The sequence below is a fragment of the Cricetulus griseus genome, chromosome 2 (assembly GCF_003668045.3).
Source record: "Cricetulus griseus strain 17A/GY chromosome 2, alternate assembly CriGri-PICRH-1.0, whole genome shotgun sequence".
NCBI classification, from domain to species: Eukaryota; Metazoa; Chordata; class Mammalia; order Rodentia; family Cricetidae; genus Cricetulus; species Cricetulus griseus.
The window spans coordinates 107194727-107218976 of NC_048595.1; the positions used below are offsets into that span (position 1 = coordinate 107194727).

The 24250-nt window shown below is 37.7% G+C and overlaps 1 protein-coding gene across 2 annotated transcripts in view; it reads left to right on the forward strand.

The window, feature by feature from the left end:
- Window positions 1-20488, forward strand: part of Znf292 (zinc finger protein 292) — a 92431-nt gene extending 71943 nt beyond the window's left edge. For both annotated transcript variants that reach the window (XM_027403394.2, XM_035439930.1), the window contains exons 6-8: window positions 3069-3205; window positions 5743-5884; window positions 11559-20488. In XM_027403394.2, the coding sequence (XP_027259195.1) occupies window positions 3069-3205; window positions 5743-5884; window positions 11559-18668 (7389 nt within the window). In that variant the 3' untranslated portion in view covers window positions 18669-20488. The remainder of the gene's footprint in view (window positions 1-3068; window positions 3206-5742; window positions 5885-11558) is intronic.
- Window positions 20489-24250: the final 3762 nt, after the last annotated feature.

Below are 24250 nucleotides of genomic sequence, written 5' to 3' on the forward strand. Positions count from 1 at the left end.
CTGTGAGCACTGTTTTCAAGTGCCTTACATCTCTCCTGTAAATGAGCAGTAAAATGAAAATAAAGGTATTGTGGAGGTCAAGCCTGCCAAAATTCTGGCATAGATGGGGCAGCTTATCTCCATCTTTTACTGAGGAGCTATTAGCAGTGTGTAGTTGCTGAAAAGGACAATGGGGGAGGGTGGGGCAATGCTGATCAAATTCCTATGCTCGCTCCAGTAAATGGCCTCACAGTCATACACACATGGGCAGCACTCACTGGATTCTGGGTTTGTTTGTTTGTTTAAAGAATAAGGTAATTTGAGAAGGGAGATGATACTGATAGAAAATTCTCAAGAGTTAAGGAACTTTTAATGGACTTACATGTACAAGGACTTGATTTGTTAAAAAGAAAGACTGAAATACAACATGGGGAACACAGTTACCAAACATATCCTATGTACAGTCCCTAGAAGTCAGAAAAGCCTGTAATTAGAGTTCAGAACATGGTGAATGCCCACACGAGGGTAAAGGTTGTCTGTTTGGAATGTTTTTTGTGCTTTTTCTTGTGGATGCAAAAGTAAGAAGCTAGACAATAGATGAGCTTCCTGAACATGGTGAGATATTAGAAAAATTCCAGCCAGTTCCTAAACTGGATGAAGTGAACCATGGGCTTCCAGTTTTGAATATTAGTCTATTAGTTTAGACATTGTCCAAGCTATAACTATCTTTACTGTTTTTTATTTTCATGGAGTTGGCATTTTTCAATTCCATGTATGAGAGCAAATTTAAAGCTTAAGCTTTCTAATTAGTTGAAAATGACATCTGGCAAATATGACAATTTCTCATAATAGCCTTTGAATTATGTGTGGTGATAAATGTACAATATGTGTTCTATTCGGTGGGTAGAAGGGGTGGACAGCAAACAAGGTGTAGTCCCTGCACTAAAAAGCTTATTAATGGAGAGCTAAGGAAGCGCTTATTCGATTACCTTTGACTTTAAGACTGAGTTTGTAGTCTTAAGAACTGTGTTTCTAGATCTTTAAATTACCGGATCTTGAAATACTCGACTCATACTCCCTTTTAGTGTAATTCTCTAGAGTTAAGCACCAACAGTGCAGCCTGCTCTGAGACATACTTGAGAAAGATTCTCTGGGGACCCTAGGTAGCTCTGACATTGTGCAGTTATACTATTCTCCTTTTCCTTGTTAGGCATGCAGAATTTACTGTTTTGTTTTTTTCTTCTTGTTCTTAAGCATGGTTCACTAAGATCTGTCTCCTCCATCTAAGGAAAAATGTCAATCACCATGATCAGATTTCAGGGTCTGTGTATATGAATATATCCTTGTTAAACATCCCTTTTCTGAGAAATAGATTGCTTTTGTAATATTTGTTAGAAACCTATTTGACACTTGTTACTTGTTGTCCCAAAAGAGGAGAATATTTTAAAATTGATTTGTCAACCAGGCCTATTATTTCTGTTACAAGGGAAAAGTAGTCATGTGACCTGCAACTTGAAACTTTCTAAGAGGTATTATTACCCCCACTTAGGATTTGTGTTCACAAATATCTTCTATTCTCTATTTCTCACACACACACTTTTTGTTTTCTTTTGCTTGGTGTAAGATTTGAGTTTTAAAAGTATGTTCCCTAGAGAATATGGGGATGGGTTTAATTAAGAGTCAGATGTGACCTGGACTGATAGTCCTGAGGAAATTCTTGTCTGTGTGAGTCAATAGGCAAGAAATTAACTATTTCTCAGTAGTAATAGCACTGTTCCTAGTAGATGTCAGACTTATGGGGCTGTTAGAAAGGGATGTTCATCTGACTTCTCTTGAAATAACGAGCTTTTCTTGAATTCTTGGCACATGTAGTAGAGATAGTTGATAGCATTAGTTTTTATAAAATTCTATTTTAACTTAGTTTGGCGTAAAGTGCAGAATTTGCACAAAAACCTGGAATCACGTCATTAATGTTTACACTTTAAACATTAAGAGGTAATTTAATGGAGATAATTTCATTCGGAAAATAATCATACATTTGGTGACATTTGAGCTTTCAACAGGAATCACAGCTTTTTAAAAGAAGTAATCAGGAGATTCAAATAAGTCATACTTTGAAGAGATAGAGATTTTTAAAAACTTAGACAAATAAAAAAGCAAGGTTTAACACTGTGGGACTTCAGCATGCTTAGATCTGTGGAGTTCCGAGATGAGGACAGCCTAAATTTAAGCCTGTATTGAAGTCATGACTCTGCCAATAAACTTATAGTTTAAGGTAGTTTAGACCTCTACCTGTAGTCAGCAAATCTGAGTTCTGAATTTTCTCTAAATTTGTAACTTTTTAAGCACAAACATACCACCAATGAAAAATTCCACATCTGCCATCATGTGATGGGTCACTGCAAGACACGGGTGCATTATAGATACTCCATGGGATAACGATCTCCGGTCAGTGTGTATAAGATGGGAAAAGAAGTTTTATATTCAGATTTGGATCCCAAACCTAGTATCTCATTGTATATATGCAAATAATTTAAAAAATCTGAAAGGTAATATGTATCTGGTTCCAAGCAATTTCAATTTAAGCAACACTCAGCCTGTGGTAGTATCTCTCCAGCAAGCTCTTGTGTCGATTATCCATGCTAATTCTGAAGGAGCTGGCCCCATTAAAGAGTTTGCTCACGTTACTGTCATCAACATGTTAGGAAAAAGTTTTAAAAACTTGGATTTGTCTGGCTGACGTTTGCCATCATGAACGCATGTTAGAGTAATTATTTAACATTAACAAAACTCTTATAAAAGATAATATAGTAAAATGACAAGAGTTTAGGTATTTGATGTCAGTCGGATATGGTTTGTTTTGATTTGTGGGTCTAGCTCTTAATTGTCATAAGCAAATTACATAATTTCTTATGTATATAAAAGGTTATACTTTCTAGTGCTAAAATTATAATTAAATAACATGTAAAATGTTTGACATTGTATTTAATTTATTGTATTTTTTAGTCCCTTTTTTTGTTGTTGTTGTTGAACTGTGTAACTAGGATCCTAAATCTACTTCATGGCCTATTTCTGTTTACTTTTTCTAGATTTCGGAAGTTGATTGCAAAGATGCATTAGAAATGATCTGTAATTTAGAATCTGAGGGCGATGAGAAAAGCGCCCTTGTTTTATGTACTGCCTTTCTATCACGGCAGCTCCAGCAAGGAGATATGTACTGCGCTTGGTGAGTTGCTTTTCTGTTTTAAAGGAGATTTCACTAAATATGAAAACGAAGTGGTGCACACCGTCAGTCTCATTACTCTGAGGACAGAGGCAGGCTGCTCTCCATGAGTTCCAGGCTAGCTTGGGCTACATAGTGAATTACAGGCCAGCCAAGGCCACATAGTGAGACCCTGTCTAAAAAGGAAACAAAAACAATTAAAAGAATACAAAGTAGTTTTTAAGAATTCTACAATTTAGAAGTTTTTAAAGATTGTTTTCTCTTACCAGGACAAAAAGTGTTTTCAGGTACTAAAACCTGTGCAAACAGATTATCAAATAGTTCATAATTTAATTTTAGAAACTCTGGGCAAAGGACAATACAACTAAAAAGGTTTACTTTATCAGAAGCTACTTATTTCAACTTGTTTTTACTATCCTGAGATTCAAGTATATATTTTTCATCTGCATATGATCTATTTTGAGTTACTTAGCAATAATATATGAAAGTGCAATTTATTTCATAGCTGTAGAGGTTACTCCTCTTTACTGACTTCCTTGGTGTTCTCTTTTAGTGCATGCTTCCTGATCTGGCACAGTCCCTTTGGGAGACTGCAGCTTATATTGGCTCCTGTTGACTTAAAAAACTTGATGGGCAGAGGGTAGTAGGAGCAGATGGGGTGAGGAGACAGGAAGAGATGTGGCAGGGAGAACTGGGGTTGAAATGTAAAATGAAATTTAAAAATGGCAAAAAAAAAAAAAACCCTTGATTCCAGCCTTAGATTAGTGTTATCTGAGACTATTGTTTACACTCAATGACATTATTAGTCTTTGAAGAGAATTTGGCTTATAACATTCTAGCATTTAAGGATATTTGCTAGGCAATCCATGGCATGTGATGAATGTAGATACGCAAGGTGAATAAATGGCTTTGTAATCAAATACAGTGTAGTTGCTTCTTGTTGTGAATAAAAAGTTAAATATTTAATACAGAGGGGGATGGGATTGCTCTAAAAGTCATGGATGACTACAACGTGTTTATCAAGGAGAAACAGATTTGGGACATAAGATAATGTGAAAGTCAGTGATAACTAGGGGATCATTGTGACATTGCTTTAAAAAGACATCAAAGTGTATTTTATATGATACACAGATGCAGTCTGTTATCAACTCTCAAGGGCATCAGGAAAAACTTCATGTTTAAAAAATAGTTTAAATGCACAGTTGGGAGTTGTTTGGAAGATGTATAGAGAGGACACCACAGCAGAAAGTGAGTGAAATTGCAGAGCTTAGACAAACACCAGAAAGCCAGTGAGTTAATCCAACTAGGAAGTTCTGAAGGCTTCCTTATGTTTATGCCATGAGATGATAGAAATGTAAAAGAAACATAGTTATCAGTTTCAAGTATAACAAGATGTTGAGGAGGGCCTTTGGGTCAGTGATAATGATGCATTCAAGTAGAAAGATGGTGAAGTGGGAAGAATGGCAGATACCATTTTCATACATGGTCACTCACTGCTTAGAGAGAGGATGCATCCTGAAAAATGTGTGGTTTGAAATCGTTTGTCATTGAGGAGGCTGCAGTGGTGTGCCTCTCTAAGATGGATAATGCTATGGATACAGTCAAACTGTATGTGGCCTACTGTTAATTGAAATGGTGTTATGGGATTCATGATTCTGCTAAGGTTCAGGTTTTGAAGATTCGAAATAGATGAGGCTTATAAAGAACTAGGTGAATGTGGCCAAATTTTACAGGCAGATCTTGAGGTCCTCGATAGATGTTAAAATCCAGTAAGTGAGCAGTTCTGTGAGCAGTGAAGAGGACAGAGTTGTAAGGAGCGGGAAACTGAAGAAAACATTAGCAGAAGCTGGCATTGGAGAGAACATTTACAGAAAATGATGAAGCAGGAGGAAGTAAATGATGTGTAGAAGAGAAATTGGTACAGTGAGCATATTTATCATTTTATTTTCTGTGAAAATAAAATAGATGAACTTAAATTATAATCTTACTTTTATTTAACCTTTATGGCACAGATGCATGCTTTCCTTCTGGGAACTGTGTCATTATTGCCTCTTTTGTTCATCTAGTAATAATAATAACCTTATAGATAGATTTTGATTTAGAAGATCCATTCTTTATGGGGTGATAGTGTAAGGTTCTATCACTGAGGGACTAGATTAGTGTGTTTTTAATCCTTACGCCTTGTTAGGTATTATGCACACTCTTTGTACTTTTATATTGCAGAGTTCAAAGTCCAAATGTGACTCAGGGGTTCTCATTATATAACCTTTTGAAGTGTTAGATATTTTCTTACTAAAAGAGTACAACTCTGAGATTGAAAAGTACTATCAATAAAGTAAGAAACTACATCTCATTTCTGTTTGGTCTTCAGAAATCAGGGTGTAGACTTGTTTTGTATTTAGGCATAATTCTATCCATAGAATTAGAATTTAAAGTCAGTTTTAATTTCAAAGGCTGGATTGACATATTCGATGATTATTCTATGATTATTGCATTACTCCTTCTGCTTATCCTTCAAACCTTTTTTTTTTTTTTTTAAGGGAACTCACTCTGTTTTGGAGTAAATTGCAGCAAAGGGTAGAACCATCAATACAAGTGTACCTTGAGAGGTGTCGTCAACTTTCTTTGTTAACGAAGACTGTATACCACATTTTCTTCCTGATTAAAGTCATTAATTCAGAGGTAAGAATAATCAAGGTATCTTCCCTTAATTTAAACTGTATAAATCATCTTTAATAAGTTCTTAACTTTTGTTATTTTGACACTTCCTTCAGTGATTTTTTCTTTCTTTCTTTCATTTTGGTGCTTTGGGCTTTGATTTTTCTTATTAATCTTTTGAAATATTTGATCCAGAGAAGCCTAAAATGCTGGGGTCCAGTCTTGGCCCACATTCAGGTCCTGAGGCAGGGAAGGGACATTGGCTCAAGGAAAAATCCCAACCACTATGTTGATTGCACTCAAGTGGCTCTGAATGGCTTAAGCCATCTCTTTTTTTAAAAAAAAAAAAAATTATTTATTATGTATACAACATTCTGCTTCCAGGTATATCTGCACTCCAGAAGAAGGTACCAGATCTCAACACATGGTTGTGAGCCACCATGTGGTTCCTGGGAATTGAACTCAGGACCTCTGGAAGAGCAGCTAGTGCTCTTAACCTCTGAGCCATCTCTCCAGCCCACGCCATCTTAATTTATATTTAAACAGTTTTTCTTACCAGGGTTACATGAACAGCTTTATTATTGGCTCCCATTTTTTACTTTTAAGAAAGACATCATATTTTAAGGAATACATCATAATCATTATGAAAGCCGCTGTTGTTCCCCTTTATGCTTTCCCAGATACACTTTCCCACCCTTTTCATAACCTTATTCTAGACATAGAGTTCAGCATTCTTGCAGGCTTAACTAAATACCAAGGCAGACATATCATGCTCTTATGACACTATGTCACCTGACTGCTACTTCCCGTTCTAAAGTTAAAAAGTAATGGACATGGGCACAATGCACAATTTTTGCAAATTCCTACACTGTCCCATAGACTACTACTGGTCTTTGCCAAGTGAGAGTCTGTTTCCACAGGTGTCTTGCCCCAAGGAAACCCATTGGACAGATAGTCATGTGCCCATCTGAGACTAGGCTGCACAGCTCCTGACACTAAGAGTTCTGTCAGGGTCCACAAGAAAATACGTCGTAGATGACAGCTGATATTCATAAAGTTGCCCCACCAGATGAATAATTATCTGGTGGAGGATAAACTCATAAGTAAGGTTTATGAGACCATTTTCAATTAATCACTACTGATGCTGTCTGTAATTCTCTTTGTGCGCTACCAAACCCCCTCTAAAATGGCCATGGGATTCTTCCCACAACTTTTGGCAGTGTGTTCCTCATTTATTGGGCACTGTTCTTGTGAACTGACAGAAGGATGACTTCTTCCCATACTGTATAATTCTGATGAATAAAATATACCTTTATAGTTAAGCCTTTGTGCCACAAAATGGTGAGAAATTTAGAAGTCTGTTTTCCATCATTAGCTAGCTAACACAACAATTAAGTACAGTTAACTAAACTGAGTTCTCTGAACGGATCGTAAATTAAACTTTCATAAATTATACACAGGGACAGAATTGCAGGTGTCTGATTTGTTGAGTCAAAGTCTTTTCGATACAAAAGCGGCCTAAAACTCCTATGGCGGCTTCTCTTGCCAGGTCTAGCTGATAACATGGGGCACTTCCTTCCTACTCATAGTCCTTAAACAGTTAACACTTGGCACAAACCTCTAACGTCAGTTTATGGTACAAGATCTTAAGCTCATTTAACTAAATGTTTATGTTTAATTCTCGAAATTTATGTGGGTAACAGGAAAAATCAATCAATTAACCAAGTTTGGAGAGAAACAGCTTTATGCCCAGAAATAGCCTTTGTAACTTTTTTATTACCTAAAGTTTGTTGTTAAATGTGTATGTAAGCTGTGTGAACAACAAAGCAAAAGAGAACTGGAAAGAATAAAGAGCTTGACCTTCAGATAGTGTATGTGAGTCTTTTCCCCTAATAGCTAGGAAATTTTCCTAAGCTCCGCTACTCTGAAGGCATTCTTTTCTGCAACCCTGGTGCAGTTCTGAGAGCTGGTCTCACAGGCTGCAGTAAAGTTCATATGAAACAAGACCTCCTCCTACCATCTATGTAATATTTGCCATTTTTTTCTTCAGTGTGCCTAGTATGTGTCACACACTACTTTGGTAGTTTAGCTCTCTGGAAGATTAGAAAGTGTGGAAAGGAATATGGATATCATTCTGTTGCTGACAGTAGGTCATTGTATATTGTCTAAAAAACTGCTATAAAGCAACCATAAATACTTGATAAAATATTTATCATTGAATTTATACAAACAGTAAGAAAATAGCTCTCCCCTTCTAGGATTCAACATAAAAAAAAAAAAAAAAAAAACCAATAACTGTAGCACAAAGCTTGAACTAGGAAGGGGCTAGACTGTAGATCAGTTGGTGGAGTGCTTGCCCTAGCATTCAGTGACCCCTGGGTTTGATTCCCCAGCACCACGTAGACCAAAAGTGGTAGAAAGTCTATTTAACATAGATTTGGGGGCTGGACTGTGACATGGTTGCAGAAGCAGGTAAAGAACTGCTTTGAAGAGACACATCAATACAAGATTCTCATTAAAAGCTCTGCTTAGAGTGAACTCACCATCCAGGCTTACAATTTATGTGACTTAACCCCACACCCTTGTTTCTACCTACTGGTTGTTTTGTTTTTGAGACAGTCTCATGTAGCCCAAGCTGGCCTTGAACTCCCTATGTAGTCAAGGGTGACCTTAAACTGCCTTCTGTGTGTAAATATTAGCATGTAAGGAGGATAGAATTAAACATACAAGCATAAAAGCCATAAACTGTATATAAAGACATGAACAAAAGTCTGAAATAATTTCACCATAGTAGAATTAGGACTGGAGGAAAGGCTCGGAGCTGAAAAACCACATATTGTTCTTGTGGATGACCTACATTTTGGGTTCACAGCACCCATATAAGGCAACTCGCAATCACCTAACTCCACTTCCAGGGAATCCAGTGCCTCTAGTTTCTACTGGTATCTGCAACTCATTTGTGCAGACACATAATTAAAAATAATGAAATTAATAGGGAGATGACTCAGTGGCTAAGGGCACCAGCTTCTCTTTGATTTGATTCCCAGCACCCAACTAGCAGCTTACAACTATCTGTAAATCTAGTCTCGGGAACTGATACCCTCTTTGAGCCATCAAAACATCAGGAGCATATGCAGAAAAATAAAAAAGAACACTAAAAAAGAATAACTAGATTAATTTGTCTAGTAGTATGAATAATGTGTGAATAAATCTATAAAAAACTGAAAAGGTACAAAATAGTAAAGCATGGATAACACTATTTGTCTTAGTTTGGGGTTCTGTTGCTGTGAAGAGACACCATGACTATAGCAACTCATAAAAGGAAAATATTTAGTTGGAGCTAGCTGACAGTTCAGAGGATTAGTCCATTATGATCATGGTGGGACATGGCTGCATGCAGGAAGACATGGTCTGGAGCAGTAGCTAAGAATCCACATCTTGAGGCAACAGGAAGTGGTCTGAGACACTGGGTAGTATCTTGAGCATATATGAGGCTTCAAAGCCTGCCCCCACAGTGACACTTCCTCTGACAAAGCCACACCTATTAGTGCCGTTCCCATTGAGCTTATGAGGGCCAATTACATCCAGACTACCACACTATTAAACAATGACACTATTTAAGTGACCAGATTTTAAATGAGTCAGAACTTCTGGAATTGCAGAAACATAATAGTTGAAAATTTGAAAATATCATAGGTAGAGCACATAGGTTATATGCAGGTGAAGAAACTGATAAGCAGATGCGGCACATTTGAGCCCACACATTTACCAAAGAGATCAGGATCTTGTCACTGAGCTCTACTCCTAGCCTTGTGTTACTGATTTTTTTCCCTAAGGTAACCTGTATAGGAAGTCACCTCATTTCAATTTAAATGTATACAGATCTTCTAAAGGTATTATCATTGCATAGAATCTAAAATTTCAGTGTGACAATGGGTTATTTTAATAATGTACAAATTCTTTTGAAAATAAATAAAATCCACTACTCCATCCTTTTTAAAAGTTCCTTTTATTACCAGTATTTGGTCATTAATTCTTAAATATATTTTTTATATTTATTTTGTCCTGAATAATTTCTTTTTCAGGAATGTAAACAAATCATATCATTCTGCTTTCAAGCTCTTCCTCTGTTTGTCAGCCTCGCTAACTCTTTATTTTTCATGTTATATCATATGGTACTGAAAAGGGAACTTCTAATGACTAGGAATGCTGTGGCTGGCGCCTGAGCCCCACTCTCAGAGAAGGGGAGGTGACCCTCCACCACTTGGATCAACATTCCTATCTCTGCTAATTGCTGGTCGTAAAGATCCTTTGACCCAGGGGATAACTGGCAGACCCTGTGACCCTGTAACACTGAAACTCTGTGCCCTGTCTTATTTTACTCAAATGTATCTTGCTTAAAATATATAGTTACTGCTTTACTCTGTACTTTGTATTACCTTAACCATGGAAACTCTGAAATTCGTGGCCTTCAACCTTATGGTCTTCCCCTTTAAAAGCTTCTCTTTATGGCTGATTGGCATCTCATTTCCCCGCCATGGAGTAGGATCCAAGCTGGCCAGCTTGAACAACAACAACAACAACAACAACAACAACAACAACAAGAAAACCTTTGCTTTTGCATTGGAGGTGTCGGCTCCTTGGGGTCTCTGGGGTTCTGTGAACCTGGCCCAACAGTATCACAGTTAAATAAATTGAAATAGGGCAGGAAGTTTCGTAGGATATTACTGTGGAGTTTTCATAGTCAGCTTGTGTTACTACTTACTGTCTAACTTAGTCAACAGCATGGCAGAGTAAAAGGAACTGGGAACTAGAAGTCAGGTTAGTTAGGTATCAGTCTTGCCTAATTACTGACTACTCTCATCAACTTAACCACTGTGGGCTTCAATTAAATACAATTTCTCAATTTTGTTTTAATTTCTCAATGAAATGAGTCAAAGCAATAGGGTAATAAAAGTGATTCCACCTTTATTCTTACTCCTTGTAAGGAGGCTGTGTTGTTAGGCCTCATGTTGGGAAAACTTGGACTAAAGCTTCTCTGTCCATGATGACTGCCATATTTAATGTGCCCAGTGGTCCTTCATAGTAATATAACGTAGACAGTAGAATACTCTCACATCATATTAACAGTTTTGTTGACAGTGTATTTTGATTAATTGAGACAGGAGCTCATCTAACCCAGGCTGGCCTGGAACTTGATATGCAGGTGAAGATGACTTTGAACTGTGGGTCACCCTACCTCTACCTCCCAAGTGTTTGGATTTCACGTGTGTTCCATATCCAGCAGGGTAGTTTGGTATAGCTTTATTGATGTGGCTATGCCCTAAAGATTTTATTATCTATTGATGGAGAGAGACACATGAATTATTGCAATATATACTACAGACCTTTCTACTACATTGTAATGTTGGTCCTCCTAGTACACTGATTAAATAGTGGCTTATAAAGTAGTTGCTAAGTGAATGACACCAGTGAGTTGTCTACCCTGTCTATGTTAATACTCAAGTAGTCCTAAACACAGAGAGGAGAGAAAGTTCATACTCACAGAAAAAGTATAAGTGGTGTCAAGGCAAACAAGAGGATGGAATATTTGAGAAACTATGGTTATCTTCCTGAAAGCCCAATTTTCTTTTAAAAACAAAATGCATTTGTGCTGGATAGTGTAGATTAACTTTTCATGTTTTTGTTTGTTTCACAGACTGAAGGGGCTGGACTTGCTACTTGCATAGAATTATGTGTAAAAGCTCTTCGCTTGGAATCTACAGAAAATACTGAAGTGAAAATATCAGTATGCAAGACCATTTCATGTTTGTTGCCTGATGATCTGGAAGTGAAACGTGCTTGTCAACTGAGTGAATTTCTTATTGAGCCTACAGTAGATGCATATTATGCTGTGGAAATGTTATACAACCAGCCGGACCAGAAATACGATGAAGAGAATCTTCCTATACCAAATTCTCTACGCTGTGAGCTCTTACTTGTTTTGAAAACTCAGTGGCCCTTTGATCCAGAATTTTGGGATTGGAAAACCTTAAAACGACAATGTCTTGCACTAATGGGCGAAGAGGCATCTATTGTGTCTTCAATTGATGAACTGAATGACTGTGAAGTGTATGAAAAAGTAGATTACCAAGATGAAAGCAGAGAAGCATCTGTGAATGGTCTTTCTGGTGGACTTGGTATTAATTGTGACCTGCTGATGGATACTGGTGATGAAAAGCAAAAGAAGAAGGAGATAAAACAATTAAAAGAGAGGGGGTTTATATCTGCTAGATTTAGGAATTGGCAAGCCTACATGCAGTATTGTGTGCTATGTGACAAAGAATTCCTTGGACACAGAATAGTACGGCATGCTCAAAAACATTACAAAGATGGGATTTACAGCTGTCCCATATGTGCAAAGAATTTTAATTCTAAGGAAACTTTTGTCCCTCATGTCACACTGCATGTTAAACAGTCTAGTAAAGAGAGATTAGCTGCTATGAAACCATTAAGAAGATTGGGAAGGCCTCCTAAAATCACAGCTCCCCTTGAAAGTCAAAAGACTAACACTAACACTGTGGCTAAACAGGAGCAACGACCCATAAAAAAGAACAGTCTCTATTCAACAGATTTCATAGTGTTTAATGACAATGATGGTTCAGATGATGAGAACGATGACAAAGATAAATCTTATGAGCCAGAGGTGATCCCTGTCCAGAAACCAGTACCTGTTAATGAGTTTAATTGCCCTGTAACTTTTTGTAAAAAGGGCTTTAAGTACTTCAAAAATTTAATTGCTCATGTAAAAGGTCATAAAGATAATGAAGATGCCAAACGCTTTCTTGAAATGCAAAGCAAAAAGGTCATTTGCCAGTACTGTAGACGGCATTTTGTAAGTGTCACTCATCTCAATGATCATTTACAAATGCACTGTGGCAGTAAGCCGTATATATGTATACAGATGAAATGTAAGGCTGGTTTTAACAGTTATGCAGAGCTGTTAGCCCACCGAAAGGAGCATCAAGTGTTTAGAGCAAAGTGCTTGTTTCCTAAATGTGGCAGGATTTTTTCACAAGCTTATTTACTGTATGATCATGAAGCACAACATTATAATACCTATACTTGTAAGTTCACAGGTTGTGGTAAAGTTTACCGTTCTCAGAGTGAGATGGAAAAGCATGTGGATGATCACAGTACTCCTGAGAAAGTGCTGTCTCCTGAAGACCAACTTCATTTGTCTGGAAATGATGTGGCTCAGAACACAGACGGGAATACTGGGGAAGGGAGAGCAGTGCTTCCTCCAGGGAGTAGCATTGAGAAGAGTGTAGGCACAGACAGAAGTGTTGATTGGGATAAAAGCCAAGCAGAATCAGCTGGGACTAAAGAAGGCCAGCTCTCTGCCTCTGAACTCAGGCAAGCTAACGTACCATTGTCAAATGGTCTGGAAAACCCTGATAATACTGCTGTTCTTCCAACCAGTAAAGTAGCTGTGTCCATCAAGGTGTCTCTCAACCATGGGATTGAGGATAACTTTGGAAAGCAAGAAAACCTTATGGTGGAAGGCACTGGTGAGCCACTGGTGACAGATTTGCATAAACCAGGTGAAGGTGCTGCTGTTGGTTTGTGTCATCTAAGTCTCCAAGAGCAGAAACAGCACCTAAGTGAAGCCCAGATTGCTCAGACTCCTTTAGCACATGCAGAATCTCTGAAGATGGGTGACCTTAACCCACAGACCTTAGAAAGACAGGTGAACACTCTGATGACCTTCTCTATACAAAGTCAGGCGGGACTTGAAGACAGTCCACAAACTTCCAAGTTTGAATGTGGAGGTGATGTGAAGACATCATCCAACCTTTACAATTTACCTCTTAAGACACTAGAAAGTATTGCATTTGTTCCATCACAGCTCAGCCTGAGCAGTTCACTGGAAGCTCCATCGGTCCCTCCAAAAGCTCCAGTTCAGAAATTCAGCTGCCAGGTCGAGGGATGTACTCGAACATATAACTCCTCACAGAGTATTGGAAAACACATGAAAACAGCACACCCTGACCAATATGCTGCCTTTAAAATGCAGCGCAAAACTAAAAAAGGTCAGAAATCTAACAACTTAAATACACCAAATCATGGAAAGTGTGTTTATTTTTTGCCACCCCAAGTGAGCAGCTCTAATCATGCTTTTTTTACACCACAGACCAAAGCCAGTGGGAATCCTGCCTGTTCAGCCCAGTTGCAGCATGTCTCGCCTTCCATTTTTCCAGCTCATTTAGCAAGTGTATCTACTCCATTGTTATCCTCAGTGGAAAGTGTCCTAAGTCCAAACGTACCTTCTCAGGATAAGCATGGACAAGATGGTATATTATGTTCACAAATGGAAAATATGTCTAATACTACCTTGCCAACCCAAATGGAAGATCTAACCAAAACAGTTTTGCCTTTGAATATTGACAGCGGCTCAGATCCTTTCCTTCCTTTACCCACAGAAAATAGCTCTCTCTTCCCTTCACCAGCAAACAGTGATAATTCTGTTTTTTCCCAACTGGAAAATAGTACAAATCATTATCCCTCACAGACAGAAGGAAACATGACTTCCTCCTTTCTAAAAGGAGGCAGTAGTGAAAATGGAGTTTTTCCCTCACAAGTGAATATTGCGGATGACTTCAGTAGCACCAGTGCCCAACAGTCTGCATCTAAGAAAGTGAAAAAAGACCGTGGTCGAGGCCCGAATGGGAAGGAAAGAAAACCCAAGCACAACAAAAGGGCTAAATGGCCTGCGATTATCAGAGATGGGAAATTTATCTGTAGCAGGTGTTTCAGGGCTTTCACAAACCCCAGGTCCCTGGGTGGACATCTATCTAAACGGTCTTTCTGCAAGCCACTGGATGGAGCAGAAATTGCACAGGAACTTTTACAGAGTGACAGAGAGCCTTCCCTTCTGGCCAGCATGATTCTTTCCACAAGTGCAGTAAATATGCAAGAGCCACATCAGTCTACCTTTAATCCAGAAGCATGTTTTAAAGATCCATCATTCCTGCAACTTCTTTCTGTGGAAAACCGCTCGTCATTTTTATCAAGTGCATTTCCTAGAAGTGATGTGAGTAACTTTAATAGCAGTGTTAGTCAGGAAGGCAGTGAAATTATTAAGCAGGCTTTAGAAACGGCTGGCATTCCCAGTGCATTTGAGAGTGCTGAAATGATTTCTCAGGTTGTTCCTATAGGCAGTGTCTCTGATGGAGCACCAGTAAGTGCAACAGGGATGCCAGCTCCAAGTGCGACACCCTTGTTACAAACTACTTGCCACCCGAACACCTCACCGACAAACCAGGATAAAACACCAAATTCCAAAGCTTCCACAGTCAAGGAATGTAACAATTTGCCTATCTTTACAACAAATGACTTACTGCTAAAGACTATTGAAAATGGTTTGTGCTCTAATTCATTCACTAATTCTACTGAGCCACCGCAAAATTTTGCCAATAATAGCACACATGTTTCTGTTATAAGTGGCCCTCAAAATACAAGATCTAGCCCTTTGAATAAAAAAGGAAATAGTGCATCTAAGAGAAGAAAAAAAGTTGCTCCTCCAGTAGTTGTACCCAGTGCTTCCCAAAATGTGGTACCAGCTAACTTAACAATGGAGCTCACAGCAAAGAACCTTACGGTCCCTGATACCAACATTAGTTCAGAAGTAATTCCAAATTGTGAACCTGAGGTTTTGGTGGAAAATCTCACACAGAAATTAAATAATATTGACAATCATGTCTTTATAACTGATGTAAAAGAGAACTTTAAAGCCAATCTTGAACCACACACAGTGTTATCCCCTTTAACATTAAAAACTGAAAATGGTGATTCCCGAATGATGGCTTTGAGTTCATGCACATCAGTGAATTCCGATTTGCAGGTTTCTGAAGACAACGTTATACAGAACTTTGAAAAGACTCTTGAAATTATTAAAACTGCTATGAATTCTCAATTACTTGAGGTAAAAGGTGGATCTCAGGGTACTGGTGAGACACCACAGAATGCTCAGATAAATTACAGCATGCCGCTTCCTTCAGTAAACCCTATCCCAGAAAACAAGTTACCTGGTTCTTCTCAGTGTTCCTCTTTCCTAACTGTGATGCCAACAAAAAGTAACATTCCTCAGTCTGAAGCATTGCATAAGGAGGATCAAATACAGGAAATTTTAGAAGGTTTGCAAAACTTAAAGTTAGAAACTGACCTCTCCACTTCAGCTTCCCAGTGTATGCTAGTAAACAAAACAGTAACGCTGCCCCCTACTCCTACTAAATCAACTGCAAATATTGCAGTCCAGCCAGTTTCCGAAATGATACATATCCAGCTTAATGACAGAGTTAATAAGCCCTTTGTGTGTCAAAACCAAGGCTGTAACTACAGTGCCATGACAAAGGATGCCCTGTTCAAACACTACAGTAAAATCCACCAGTACACTCCTGAGATGATTCTTGAAATTAAGAAGAATCAGTTAAAATTTGCTCCATTTAAATGTGTAGTACCTACATGTACCAAAACATTTACAAGAAATTCTAATCTCCGGGCACACTGTCAGTTGGTGCATCATTTTACAACAGAAGAAATGGTGAAGTTAAAAATAAAAAGGCCGTATGGAAGAAAATCTCAGAGTGAAAATTTGTCAGCTCCACAAATTACTCAAGTGAAGAAGCAGCCACTCATAGCAGAGGAAATGAAAACAGACTTACAGCCTGCTGTAGAGTTGCCACCAGTGACAGATGATGCCCTTGGCAATGTAGCAGTAATTTCAGAAAAACAATTTACAGAAAAAAAAAGTCCTGAGAAACCAGAAAGTTCTTCACAACCTGTCACAGTCACTGTTGAACAGTATAATACAAATCTCACAAATCTGAAAACCAAAGGAAGGAAAACTAAGAGGCATAGAAAAGAAAAGGAAGAAAAAAGAGAGAAAACCCCAGTCTCCCAGTCCACTGAATTTCCAGCAAGATACAGCCCATATAGACCTTACTGCTGTGTTCACCAGGGATGCTTTGCTGCATTTACAATACAGCAGAACTTGATTCTTCATTACCAGGCTGTACATAAATCAAATCTTCCTACATTTTCTGCAGAGGTTGAAGAGGAAAGTGAAGTTGGCAGAGAAAGTGAAGAAATTGAAACTAAACAATCAATGAAAGAATTCCGGTGTCAGGTGAGTGACTGTTCTAGAATTTTTCAAGCAATTACTGGCCTAATACAGCACTACATGAAACTTCATGAAATGACTCCTGAGGAAATTGAAAGCATGACAGCTGCTGTGGATGTTGGCAAATTTCCATGTGACCAGTTGGAATGTAAATCTTCTTTTACAACTTATCTGAGCTATGTTGTTCATCTTGAGGTAGACCATGGAATTGGAACAAGGACAAGTAGAACAGAAGAAGATGGCATATTCAAGTGTGACTGTGAGGGATGTGACCGGATATATGCAACTCGATCTAATCTCCTCCGACACATCTTTAATAAGCATAATGACAAACATAAGGCTCATCTGATTCGGCCAAGAAAATTAACTGGCCAGGAAAATATATCAAGTAAGGCAAACCAAGAAAAATCAAAGTCTAAACATCGGGTAACAAAACACAGCAGATCAGGAAAAGAAGGAATAAAAATGCCTAAGACCAAGCGAAAGAAAAAAAGTAATTTTGAAACCAAAAGTGCAAAAGTTGTGGAGATTGAAGAAAATAAACCTTATTCTCTAAAACGTGGAAAGCATGTATATTCCATAAAGGCTAGAAACGATGCCTTGTCAGAGTGTACAAGCAAATTTGTGACGCAGTATCCATGTATGATAAAGGGGTGTACTTCTGTTGTTACAAGTGAGAGCAATATAATTAGACATTATAAGTGCCATAAATTGTCCAAAGCATTTACATCGCAGCACCGCAATATTCTTATTGTCTTCAAGCGATATGGCAACCCACAAGGAAAGGAAACTTCTGAGCAAGAGGATGGTAAAGATGATATGAAAGATCCTGACACATTTGTGTTAGAGAAAAATGATAATTCAACAACAGCTACCACTCCACAGGAAGAAGGTATAAAAGGTGAAAAAGATGAAATGGATGAGCTAACAGAATTATTTATTACAAAATTAATAAATGAAGATAGCACAAATGTAGAAACTCAAGTTAATACTACTTTAAAGGTAAATAATGATTTTCAGGAAAATAATTCCTGCCTATCAGAAAAACAAAAGGCAAGCAATTTGAAGAGAGTTCATAAAGAAAAAAGCATCGTGCAGAATAAAAAAAGAAAGGTTGATAAAACTGAGCCAGAATTATCGTTGGGGGTAAATAATGCACACAAAGACGAAGAGACCGCTGTGGCAGTTCAAACCACTGAGGAGCATCCTGCATCCTTCGACTGGAGCTCCTTCAAACCAATGGGATTTGAAGTGTCATTTCTTAAGTTTCTTGAAGAATCTGCAGTGAAGCAGAAGAAAAGTACTGACAGAGACCACTCAAGCAGTGGAACTAAGAGAGGGTCCCATTCACATTCAAGGAGAAATGTTGATAAGACCTCTGTGACCGGTGGGAACCATGCGTGTCCTTGTAAAGAAAGCGAACTCTTTGTGCAGTTTGCCAATCCCTCGAAGCTTCCGTGCAGTGAGAATGTAAAAATTGTTTTAGACAAGACTCTTAAAGATTGCACTGAGCTTGTCCTAAAACAGCTTCAGGAAATGAAACCTACTGTCAGCCTAAAAAAACTTGAAGTACTATCAAATGATCCAGATAGGACTGTTGTGAAAGAAGTCAGTATAGGTAAAGCCACAGGCAGAGGGCAGTACTGACAGTTAGCTCATGTACTATAAATACATATCATTTGTAGTTTTATTTTAAATAGAAAGCCATCAAGCATGCTGTAATTGTAAGCTTTTTAATTTGTTGACATGAATCAACCTAGCTTTAAAAAAAAATGAGGAAAAAAAAAAAGCCATGACATTTGTCATGTAGAACTTTATTTTATCCCTATGGGACTTGAGCAAAATCGATACTTCAGTTATTGTAAATAATTGAGTTAAACCTCAAACTTCTGTCACCCAGTTGTCCTTTCCATGAACTATACTGAATTATCTGTGTGATTGGTATCTTTTCAGCAGATCACCACTCATGTATAGCAGTACTCTTTATTTGTAGATAGTTTTTGTATATATTTATTATTGTAAATCATTTGCTGCCACCAGCAGTCTGTAAGTCTAAATGAGTAAATGATACATTTATATTTGCAATTTTAATTTTAACAAAGTGATCAAGTTTTTAAACTTTTATTATTTTAAATTAAGAACTTTTTGAACTAAAACTAGAAACTGCCATAGTTAATTTTTTTTAACATAAAACATTTACAAGATGATGTCAAAGTGGTTCGCACGGTAGGCACATTACAGCACTCTGCTTTGTGAGTTTGCCATCCTCTATTCTTGGATGGTATTCATGTGAAATTTGAGCAGATTCTTTAGTAGTTTCATATAGCTTCAGGTTTTTTTTTTTCTTTTTCCATTGCTTCTAATTGGATATAGTTATGAGTCCATGAAATGTAATGGAAATGTGAATAAAGACTTTACTACATTGAAGATTTTAAACATTGGTATTTTAAAATATCCTTTGTCAATGTGATAGAAACTAGTAGTGGAGCAGTGTAAATATTCAAGGTGGTGGTTTGTGAAGTAGCCCAGTATTGCCTTAAATAAAATCACATTTCAGTTCTTCTTTTGTATGTGATCTTATAAAGATTTTTTTCTTCCCATTTTCTGAGATTTATGGATGGTGTATAGCTTTAAACTGTATAAATTTTTGTGGAAAGAATTTTTTTAGACATTTTATAAATTTTAAAATTGGTATCATCAAAGTGAGCCCATCTTGTGTTTATAAAATGCAAGAATCCTTACCATTTATAGTTATATAGATGAAACACTTTCTATAAGGAAGTCATATGTTTTGATTTTACTATTTATAGGCCTTAGGTTGTGCAGATTGTCTGTATTTTTCACATTGTCTAATGATACTATTTTTCATTAGATTAGTCTTCAAGAACAGTATTAGTCATGATTGATGATTTGATCACTCAGTATCTAATTCTTGCTCAGCTTTATTCACCAACCTATGCTGGAAGGTAGCAGTTATTCTCGGAGCACTGACAGCCACGTGGAAAGCACAGCAAACGTCAATACTGCAAACAAGGCATCCTTGGAATAGTTCCTTTCATTTTTGTTTGCCATAATTGTTGTTTTGTTTTCTTTTGTTCGACATAATATAAAGCAGTTACATTCACAGTGTTAGCCTGAGCTGTGGTATTGTGGTCACATGGGTGTGTGTATCCCCTGTACAGCATCAGACTTGCAGGAGAAATGAATCACTTACCTGAAATTACTGGGACTCTGAATAAATAAGCATGGTGAAGGAATGAACTTAATTGCTTTTGGAAACGTAAAGTTTTATTATTAAAACATTATAGTTTTATTTGGGGGACTTAGTGAGTTGTGTTGAGTAGTTGGTTTTACCTTAAGGTTTCTTTCAGTATGCATAAAACTTGACACATTAAAATCCTTACCATTTGGTAAACCCACTGTTATTTATTAATGTTAAAATAAAGGTGGTTTTCATGGATGATTTATATTTTTTAAACAACTGAATAATTTTTTGTTCATGGGATGTTTCCATATAGTTTTCTTAGGAGTCCTCCTAACTCTTAAAGATGGACACTTAGCAGAACTGTCTGACAGAATGCAGCAGCAGAGAGATTTGCCACCAGTCATTGTACATTAGCCACTGTAGCATGAAATGCCAGTCCAGAGCCAGGCATTGTGGTTCACACATATAATCCTAGTCCTCAGAATTGCCTCAGAACCCAGGTCAGCCTGTGCCACACAACAAGGACCCGTCTTCCAAAACAAGAAAGGGTAGAGACAGCGTAGAGGAGAATATCAGTATAGTATGCATTTTCTTCCCTGGTTAGAATGTTGACCACTAGACACTTCTTCAGCTATCTACTGTATTTTCAGAAAAAGGCTTGCCAACATTGGGCAGCATTTATTTGTTTATTTTATAGGTAGTGAATGCTAAAGTAATTATGAGAGTGAGTTTTTGTGAGTGTGTGAAATAAGAAATTATAAAACAGGATCAAATTTACAGAACAGCATGCTGGTACAGTTGATATGGAATATAATGTCTCAGTATTAACAACACACACACACACACACACACACACACACACATATATATATATGCTCTTTTTTTTTTTTTTAATTCAAGACAGGGTTTCTCTGTGTAGGTATGGCTGTCTTGGAACTCACTTTGTAGACCAGGCTGTCCTTGAACTCAAAGAGATACACCTTTCTCTGCTTCTGAGTGCGGAGATTAAATGTCTGAGCCACTATGCCCAGCCTCAGTCTTCTTAAAATATCTTCTTCCTGCAACCTAAATATACCCAAGTTTTCATCATTAAAGACTGGATTTTTTTCCCTCTTTTTAAATCCCAACGATTTTAATATTACAGTTTACAAGTTTATTATTTAAAATACCTCATTACCTAGTTTTTAAATAGTTCTGGACACTTTCAGCAGTGTTAAATTCAGTTATGTTTTAAAAGGCCAGATAGAATTTTTTTAGAAAGAAGAAATAGGTGGTCTTTGAGTTTATATTAGTTGAACAGATAATTGAGTACTCAACTTAGACAATTAAAATTATTCAGCAAATAGACTGGCTAAATTGGAGATTCACAAGAAGAGAGACTCTTCCAAGCTTAGCTGATCATGGAAACATTTTTCTTTGTTGATGTTTAAACAGTGTGTCCCACTATATTGACGTCTGGGGACAGACTGAGAATCGCTGTCTTTGCTCTATTGGTAGATGGCTTCCTTATGTTCAGAGACTGTGCTGTATCCCCAGCACTTTCTGTTAAGCTCAGAACCGATGTGGCGTGCACCATCTCAGCTGTATAAACATGGTGATTCTCCTCATGGGCCTACCATTCCAATTTATTGGCCTTTATGTAGTATTGCTTGTTAATAACTTGACTATCATTCGGTATTCAATAATATTTATTGAAAATAGACTAGTGTGCATTTTTACCAGTCTTCCTGTAAAAGCCCCTGCTAAGCTTTAATGTTCTAGTCCCACTCATTCTCGCGACTTTCATTTTCCTTCCGTTCTCAGCTTCCAGCCCCCTCCACAGGACAGAGAGAGGTACTGCAGTTAACTTTTCCCATCGTGATTTCTTTTACTAGGTATGCCCTAGTAGCTGGTATTCGTGCAAGTAAAGATAGGGAAAGAGACTTTTCTATCCAATTATAACTCCTTTGGGTCCAATCATAGCTCATTTGGTTGTACAGTCCATTTCTACACTTTGTATTTGCAACCTACCTAAAATTACTCTTTTTCAGAACCACCACCAATGCCCACAAACACCTCCTTTGCGTTTTCATACCTGTTGGTTATTTTTTGAGATTATTCACTCCCTTGAGAGCATTCAGTACAATTTGTAACAACTTGAAATTTATATTCTCTCCTCACTCCTCTCCCTTCCCTTCCCTTCCCTTCCCTTCCCTTCCCTTCCCTTCCCTTCCCTTCCCTTCCCTTCCCTTCCCTTCCCCTCCCCTCCCCTCTCCTCCCCTCCTCTCCTTTCCTCTCTCCTCTTTTCTCTCCAGGGTTTCTCTGTGTAGCACTGGCTGTCCTGGAACTTGTTTTATAGACCAGGATGGCTTCAACTGACTTGCTTTAACTACAGAGCGCTGGGATTAAAGGTGTACACCACCACCACCTGTCTTTCATGTCATTTTTGGCTGCTCCATCTGTGGCTTCTAGTACCTGGCCTCTATATCATGTGATGTATGTTTATGTTTCTGTGTGCCCATATTACCATCTCTGGCTCCAAGTACTTGGCCTCTGAGTCATTGGAGTGTTTGTGTTTTTAGTCCATTCTGTGGAGGTCCACATTACCAGTGTATGCCAAGGAGCAAACTTAACATCATTAAAGGTGTATACCAGGGATCTACTTCAGAGATAAGTATCACACACCCAGACCATTTGCTACCTCCCCTTTGATCTGTTCACCCAGTATCCCTGTGTGGAAAGGTGAAGTCTCTGTGGTTTTCAAACCTAAGTCCTTTGATGCTTCATAGTAATGGTCAGATGTGGTCATTTCTACCTCCTACAGAGAAAGAAACCTTTCTACTTGTCTTCGTGGAATAACCCAAAGCACAATCATCTCTTACGGGGAACGTTATCCCCTTGATTTTCTTCTTGAGTGTTTCTTCTACCACTAATTGGCTTGATCCTTTGTAAGATGAAATGCTTAGGAAGTAAAACCCTCATTTTCAGTATACTTTGGAATGTTTATTTGGGGTTCAGACTATATCTAAAAGCACTTCTTGTTTTTCTTCTTTGCCTATTGTATTTTGGTTATATTGGTTTCATTTTAAATTCTCAAACCAATAATAAGCTTTTCATGTCTCAAGGCCTTAATCATAATAGATTCTTTTTCTTGGAATGTTTTTACTATGCTACAACTTACTCATCAATTGTCTTTTTTTTGTTTTTTTTCTTAAACCACAACTGTTTATTTACAAAACACTTGGGTTTCCTTCATGCCCTCTTGCGTTACTGCTTTTTCCTCTTTATTGAGATCACAGTTGAATTACAGAGTTAATATTCTCAAAGGAGTGATGCCAATTGTTGAAAGACAAAATAATCAAATGAGATGATGATGTCCTGTAATGTGCTTTGAGCGAAAGAAAGACTTCCACATAGAAATTAGGGCAGAAAGTTCTATAGCTAATTATAGGCCAAAAGAAAAGAATGTGTTTTAAGGACCTGGTAGAGAAACTTTTGAGGAGATGTAGAAAGCTGGTAAAAATGAGGTGTAAGCAAGGCAAGGTAAGCAAAGGCTAGATAATCTGGTGTCTTAGACACTCATATTGGACTTTATCGTAACCAATGAGTTACACAGATGAATAAGATACTCGGGGTTTTAAATTTTAAGTAGTGTGTAAACAATCTAGTGGATAATTGAAGTCTTAGAAGAATAGTTGTCCCAGTCATTCAGGAAAGCAAACACTGAGTAGAATGGTAACTAGAAGACTGTTAGATTTTAGGTAGGCTTGAGTGATCTAGAATATTTGATGGCATTTGATTATTGTGGATTATGGGGAAGGAGTGAGATGCAGGCAGTAGAAAAAATAGAATGTGTGTGGGTTGCTTTGAATAAAGGTTATGCCACTTCTGGTAGGACTGGACCAGAAGTTTTAGGAATGGATGACTGTGAAGGGAAGAGTGTATATAGATAAAGATTCATAGTTGGGTGTGTGCTGGGGAACTCCAATTTTTTTGTTTTGTTTTTCAAGACAGGGATTCTCTTTGTTGTTTTGGAGCCTGTCCT